Genomic DNA, 7762 nt, shown 5'->3' with positions numbered 1-7762 from the left:
GTTATTTTTCCCTCCCTCCCACCCATTAAAAGCATTGACTTCTGTAGGGGGGGGGGGATAACCGGAAACGATATGTTTTGTACTTCATTGTATTTCAATACTACGCTGGTATATGCGACAAAGGGGGTTGTGGTGGGCAAGAGGAATACCCCACATTCTTGATGGCTAGGTATAGAGACCCTTTACGGGCCAATTGAACTAAGTTGGTTGAATGTGTTCTGGTTGGAGGATGGGCTTGATTGGTTGGTTGGATGGGCTTGTTCTACTTGTTTAATTGGTCTGATCCATTTGGTTGGATTGGCCTGGTTTTGGCTGGCTGGTCGGTCAGGCTTGTTTTGGTTGGTTGGTTGGGTTTGTTTTGGCTGGTTGGTTGGGCTAGATCTGGGGCCCGTTTCACAAATAGTGGGGGCTCGTTTCTGTCTTATTTCACAAAAAAATTAACACCAGGGGGAGGGACTGTGTACTTATTGGGTCATTAAATATTGGAGAGGGGAACGCGTCTTTCTGAGTCTCCTGACTTGGAATTCCGGATGGATTTCTTCCTCCCGGCAGGTCACATGACCAGGTTCCCCCTCCAAGATTTCACATTCATGTCTTGAAACCTCTCCCCCTCCTGACACACGAAATAACTATAATATTGAATAGATGAAAAATGTATAGGGGAACCGCACCCCAGGAAATACCTGTCCTGGAGTCCCGGTCGGATGTCTTCCTTCCGGCAGGTCATGTGACCCGGTTCCCCCTCCAATATTTCATACTCATATACGCCTCTCCCTCCTACATCTCTGACACTCGAGAACATAATATTGAATAGTTGATAATTGTATAGGGGAACCGCACCCCAGGAAATACCTGCCCTGGAGTCGCGGTAGGATGTCTTCCTTCCGCAGGTCACATGACCCGGTTACCCCCCTTTCTTTGGACCTCCTTCGCCGAGGTCTCAATTGTTTGATCTTGCTTAATTGTTAAATATTGTTGGAAAATTGTTCTTAATCTGGGAATATCCCCCAGTGACAATAAAAGTTGAGAAATGGCAATTTCATGTGTGAACTGTATTTATTCTCGCAATCATTTTAATTAAACTACATCCCATATATACCACTTCGGAAAATAATTTTTTTCTACTATTCGTATCCTTGAATAAATTGATTCTTTGTATCATGTGTAGAGGACACTGTAAAAAAATATATTGCTCATAAATTGTACATAACAAAAAAGTAACAGCACTGATGATTAGCATCTGCCAAACAGTGTATGGAGCTCCATACGTGACACTCAGTGTTTACATTTTCCTTTGCAAATGATCGAACATGTTAAAGGTCGTCCGGCCTGATTGTTTTTAAAGCGCCAGGATCATCTTTTTTCCCTTCTTTATATTTGATGACACGGGGAACTGACCACGGAATAAAGGCGAAGTTTCCTGCAGCGCGAAGCTCGCGAACTTTCTTCATCAAGATCTGATGTTCCTTACGAGTCGATGGATGGACGTCGTCGCTTACGAAGATACGAGAATCGTTGACTTTATGCGATTTCCCTTTCGATGACGCTGTTCGTAGAAATGTTTCGCGATCGCGATATCGTAGGAATTTATGCTAATTTCTGCAGTTTATTCGTAAATCACAAAAAGCGTTTTTTTTTTCATTTATTGATCAATTTCAATTTTGTTTGCTTTATATGATAGCTCGAGGTGTAGATACAACATTTCGACACAGAATTTCGAAACTCATTAAATATGCTAATTTATTCATATATTTTCAAAACTCGCAAAAATACTTATTTTTTTGTTGATTGATTTTGATTATTTTTGTTCCATCTGAGAGCTACATGAGGTTCACCAAGGTTCTACAGAGTTTAGGAATCTTGACTAGAAAATTATTTATGCTTAATTTACATAAACTTTAATCATAGATCACACAAAAAAATGCTTCTATGTCATTTTTTTTTATCAATTTCAATTCTATATCCTCAATTTATGTCACCAATGTAATTCACTACAGTGTCAAATAGGCTGAAATTAAAATTTTGTTGCGAGATCCCGGATGAGCTCCACATCATTAATGCGCCAGTTATAACATTTTCTTCTTCAGGGTAAACTTCCCCTTTAGTTATCGTATTTAAAAATATAGTACTTTAGAATAAGAACCTGCATGCGAACAGGGGGCTAATAATTGCGTTTAAACACTTTTCCTAATGATGGGATCATACGTTCGATTGCTTTCAATGATCGTTTAGTGGTAATGCTAAGCACATTAAACATATCAAAACACTTCGAAACAATCAATGCTCACCTTTACCCCAAACGTCCTTTCGAAGTTGAAAGACCCACCATCACGGAATCTATATAATAGAGGAAAATGCTATATTATGACATATCATTTTGAGGGAAAAATAAAAAACGTGTTGTCGGAAACATATCGATGGCCTTATGATCTCTAAATCCGTTTTTATTTTTTGTTAACAAAAAATGTCTAAAAGAAATCTTCCATGTCAATGGATTACCCTTTTAATAGATCCCTAGCATGTATATCAAGGGGAAATGGCCAGTTATGCCTCCAATTCATATACTTCGGGAACGTAATAAAACCCTGTGGTCAAATGATTCAATCGTCATGATAATGCAGTATAATACAGCATTCGTTTTTTTACCTTGTAAGGTCCACGGTTTTTTTTTCTTGCAATACGTTATGTAAGTTAGTACTAAAGAAAATTACGATTTACATAACGTCATCAATGTGTAATAAAAAAGAAACGAAAAGAAAAGTAAGTGATGACAATAATTTAGTATAGGCGTAATAAAAATTATCAATATTATTTTAATTGCTTTACTTTTTCTCTAGGCTCTTTAGGACAATCGTTCATTTGAAAATTGTGGACGCAGTTGCAAATTCAAATGGAAATGATTATTGATTGAGAGTAGGAAAACAAAATAAGAAGGGCATACAACTTTCTATAAACTGTACATGTTGCATTGATAGAATTGTGGTGGATTTTAATTTGCCTAATCTTTGTAGCTGATTCAATTTTTATCTAAGAACGCAACCACGTACAATATGTTTTATTGTCTAAAAATATCAACTCACTCTAGTTTAAGTCGAGCCAATTGTGCCAAAAATGCAAACGACTCTAAGACTTCAACATGACCTTTCTTTTCCATATGTCTAGCGCTTTGCAATATGAGCATGTTCGTGGCAGTGTCCGAATAATCAGATTTGTCGAATAGCAGCCTCAGTCCTCCCTCTGTCTCACTCCACAAAGGTCTCTTCCGTGACGGGAATGATGACGGAGTGTCACGAATAATTATTCGTTCGAGCTTCTGTCCCCCTGTCCGAAGGAGAACAGATACGATATGGGCTATGTCCTCCTCTGAATCATCGATAGTTACATCGATATATATCATGTCTGTCAAACCAGGGAGCGTTGAGATCAGACCTTTATAGCACTGTGACGTCACTCCCTCAACTGATAGACTTCTGATGGATGGTAGCTCAGTAGGAGATGGAGGGAAATCGATAGATGAGTCTGAGATGGTGAGAGAACTTAACATCGTAAATGATTTAAGGCATCTCCATAGTCCCTCTGTCACAACGGTTGTCAGAACAGAATTCTCGAATTTCACACTAAGAACCTGTAAATAAACATGAAAGGGGGAATGGTAAGTAGAGAAGGGAGACACAGACGAATTATCTATTATCACTGGTATTAGATGCTTCAATAACCTATACTTTCTGGAAATGGAGTACCGTTAATTTTTTGTTTATATCATAGGATTATGTCCTACAATAAACACAAATTAAGTAAAACGGACTTTAAATGCCTTTTTTTTTACTTGTCATTTTCAATATGTTTCCATTTTGCCCCATGGATTAATTAATTGATTTGTTTTCATTCTAAAATGATTAAATCGGTTAACATTATACTATTGACGGTATAAAATAGACCTTTACACTGTAAAAAAAAAATTAGTGCTAATTCAACATTTACGGTGCTTGTATAGTGACTGCACGACGAGTGTTGATTTTCTAGTTTTAATTTAAAGTAGAAAGTCAACACTAGTTTAAATTTAAACTAGAATATTAGCAATTGTAGTGCAGTCACTATGCAAGCACCGTAATTTAGCACTTCATTTTTTTTTTACAGTGAATGAAGTATAACATTATCCTATTTCTCTAGAAATTATTATCTGACATTAGAATACCTTCTGTTTCAGCTCACTTGGAAGATTTTGCATCCCAACAGCAGTGTAGATTGTTGGTGACCTCAAAAGAATACTTTGTGACGTCACACACCTTTGCACCAGTAATGACACATTCCCATCGCTAACCCCTGACTCGGACGAGCAATCTAGGAGAATACGATAACGCTCACTCTCAGATAAATATTTATTTGTCAGAAGCGTCTCCATTATTCGAATACAGAGGCTGTTCTTTGAACCAGCAGCAAAACGAATAAGATTTTCATATTCACCAATGTTTCTTTTAATCTTTCGCAGCACTCGGTCTAACTGAGAGATCTTCAACTTCAGCTGCAAATGGCTTGTTTTATCAGCGAGGAACTTTCCAGCTGCGTGTTCTTGGGCAAGTTTGTGATAAAATTCTATAGTAGTAGAGTTTGTTTTGTTAGTTCGAGAAAGGCGAGCAGTTGATACAGTTGTCTTAGACACTATTCCTAGCTCACAAGCCATATCAAGGGCAGAGGGAATCTTCTGAAAATCACGAGGGGTAAATACTAGCTTCTTAGAATCATTAAGCAGACCAGTAAGAGCAACTTTACCCAGTTTGTGGATTATTGCGTCTAGAGTTTCAGGCATGAATAATCCATCAGTTCGTTCATTTGCGTGGTGCATTAAAAAAACGTTTACTTTGTCGAGTATTGCTGTCTGGGTTGAAATCTCACGGTGGAGTAGATCTTCAGACCATAGGTGACAAACCATGAGGCAAAATAGGGGTGTTTTGACTAGTTCCTCAATAAGTGGATGTTCAGCGAGGTAACATTTCAGACCATTTGCTTTCATAGGTTTCTGAACTGAAGTAAAGAACATGTCAATGTAATCGCGTGTGCTCTCTCTTGAGAAACCTTCGATTTCCATCTTTGTGTACACCCTTGGTAGATCTTCTTTACTGAAAACGTCTTCTAGGTGAGGTCGAGTTGTTACAAGAACTCGACATTGTTGAAACATTTCCCAGCGGAGAATCCTCATGATGTTACTCGAGGAAGAGATACCAGCATACTCATCGAGCCCATCTAGTACAATGTGACAGATTCCCTGATGCTCCCTGATGAAACTCTCTAGGCCCTCTGGCGTCAGATCATCAACATCACTCAGGAGTTGCGATATGATGGCTTCTCCAATCGATGTACTGTGGCTTGTGTTTCGAAACTTGACTACGAACAGAAGTGGCAAGTCTTCTAATCCTGACCCTTCCTCTCTGTGAACCCAGTTGTGTGCCATCTTAGCAACAGCTGTCGTCTTTCCTCGTCCAGCCGGAGCCGAAATAAGGATTCGAGATGGAAACTTTCCATTTACTTTGGCTGAAAATATTTTCCCAACAGAGCCTTGAAGTATTTGTTTTTCCGTAATATCTCTCCCACGAGCATCCTTTTTTACTATGGTAACAACGGTGTGCATATCTTCAAACTCTGCATAATCGTCTTTATCCCAAGGTTTCATTTGAATTTTACATAGCTGATTCGAATATTTGTCCTCCAAGATTGTGCGACATTTTCGAACAGTCAGAGATTCCGAAATCTTCTCACTGTATATATCTGGAATGATATAACAAATACATTGAGCAAAATGAGTTCAGCCACGTGATATCCGCCCTTTCAAATAAGACAAATATAGACGATTCGAAAAAGGAGACATAATCGACTTGATATATGAAGAGTTTAGTTGCAAAAGGGGTTAGGTCCACTATTCCGAGGAAAACATATTTTTATTCTCACTTACTGCAATACTCTTATGAGAAACTAAATTTTCATGATGTACTACCCTATCATGTGAACATAAAATTGGCTATAAAAGAAATCTACCTGTCTTCACTTTTTTTTCTATATATTCTTTTAAAAATTATCATCGTGGACCTAACCCTTTTTGCAACTAAACTGAAATGAATCCAATCTCTTTTGATTAAAAAAAAGTGATTTTTCTTTGCCACTTTTATTCACGTTTTCATGTGAATTTCAAATTTTCGTTGTTTTCTTCAGAATGACTTAAAATTTAGAGGTTTTGAGACAGAAAACCTTAAAAAATTATGAACAATGGACCTAACCCCTTTTGAAAAATTAGCTCTTCAGAATAGTTTGTTTTCAAAAGGGGTTAGGTCCACTCCAAGAAAATCATTTTTTTATTCTCCCATATTGCAATATTCTTATGCGAAACTAAATTGTCATGATACCCTACCATGAGAACATCAAATTGGGTACAAAGGAAATCTACCTGTCTTCATATTTTTTTAAATATTCTTTTCCAAAAAATACTGCGTGGACCTAGCCCTTTTTTCAACAAACTGAAATGGCCCTAACCCCTTTTGAAAAAAAAATTATTTGCCATTTTAGATAACTTTTTAATGATAATTTCAACTTTTCTTTGGTATCATCTAATAGAGCTACTAAAAATCTATACATTGAGACCAAAAAATCAAATTTGATGAAAAATGGACCTAACCCCTTTTGCAAGTGAGCTCTTCATATGAGAAACTAGTGCAGGTTTTTTTTTTTTTTACTTTTCAATATGATAGTACAAAGTTATTAAATATGAACAACGAACATCTTAAAAATACATTCAAAGAGACAATTCCCCGAGAAAGGAAAAATGAAAAAAAAAATGTTTATTGAAACTTGATGCAAAATATTTACACTCAGTAGTAGATGGCCAAAATTATCTTTGAGATGAGTAATATACACTGCGTATTAAAAGGTCATTATATTTTGTGAAAGTATGTCGAATTCATATTCATAAGTAATAAGATTATTTGTGGTTTTTTTATTATGCTCTAAGTTCATCTTTATCAGATGACAATGAAAAATGTACATTATTGTCAATTTAAAAAAAAAATGATAATTTGATGCTCCTTAAAGATAAGGATTTTACGGATAGAGTTAGCGTGCATGGTTGACACTCATTATTCATAAAAGCAACAAAACAAAGATAATTATTTCATTTTTGATTCGTTTAGAATATATCTGACCTGAGTAATATACTCACCTTGGGTTGTTAATGTGTCATTGAGATAAGTTTCAGCAAGCATGATTAGTCTAGCATCAATGAGAGCTTGTTTCAGCCTAGGATGCTGATTGGATAGATCCACCCTCTGTCTCCAATCAAACATCATGTCACGTGTTCCCTTACACGTGACCCGTCCTTCCAGTCTGCTAGTTTCTATGTATCTATTGATGGCTGCAGTGTTGAATCCTAGCGTTCGTGCCAAGGCCTCCATCTGTTCACCTGTCTCGATGTGTTCAGCTAGCTTACAGAGAAGCTCATCGGTAATACCTCCATGAGAAGACATATTTCTGGAAGGATAAATGAATGAAAAATTGAACTAAGAATTATCAGTCATTCATACACTACTAGACATATAATTAATTAGCAAGCAATGAAATTAGTTACACAAATTTTAATTGAAAAGAAAGGGGGATATTACTTCTTTTGAACAGAATCCTTTTCCCCTGTTTCATGCATGGCAATTAAAAGAATGTTTTCATTAAAAAAATAATAATAATAACAGAGTAAACAAGAAAAAACCTAGCATTTCCTTGAGGT

At 36.7% G+C, this 7762-nt stretch overlaps 1 protein-coding gene across 1 annotated transcript; it reads right to left on the bottom strand.

Annotated features, from left to right (window-relative positions):
- Positions 1 to 1379: 1379 nt before the first annotated feature.
- Positions 1380 to 7508, bottom strand: LOC129262775 (protein NLRC5-like). Its single transcript, XM_064100583.1, has 4 exons — positions 7205 to 7508; positions 4196 to 5763; positions 3081 to 3625; positions 1380 to 2337 (listed from the first exon to the last, which is right to left on the bottom strand). Exons 1-4 carry the CDS (start codon positions 7506 to 7508, stop codon positions 2259 to 2261), a joined length of 2496 nt encoding a protein of 831 aa, XP_063956653.1. The 3' UTR covers positions 1380 to 2258.
- Positions 7509 to 7762: the final 254 nt, after the last annotated feature.

Source organism: Lytechinus pictus, chromosome 6 (genome assembly GCF_037042905.1).
Source record: "Lytechinus pictus isolate F3 Inbred chromosome 6, Lp3.0, whole genome shotgun sequence".
NCBI lineage: Eukaryota > Metazoa > Echinodermata > Echinoidea > Temnopleuroida > Toxopneustidae > Lytechinus > Lytechinus pictus.
This window is presented reverse-complemented; position numbering and strand designations above follow the sequence as displayed.

Bases quoted from the DNA above. Each gene is read 5' to 3' on its own strand.
- LOC129262775 (XM_064100583.1), bottom strand. From the start codon at position 7,508: ATGTCTTCTCATGGAGGTATTACCGATGAGCTTCTCTGTAAGCTAGCT. The intron at 3,626-4,195 runs GTATTCTAATGT...GTTTATTTACAG, and splicing joins CAAGTGAGCTGAAACAGAAG to GTTCTTAGTGTGAAATTCGA. The intron at 2,338-3,080 runs GTGAGTTGATAT...TCTATTATATAG, and splicing joins TTGGCTCGACTTAAACTAGA to ATTCCGTGATGGTGGGTCTT.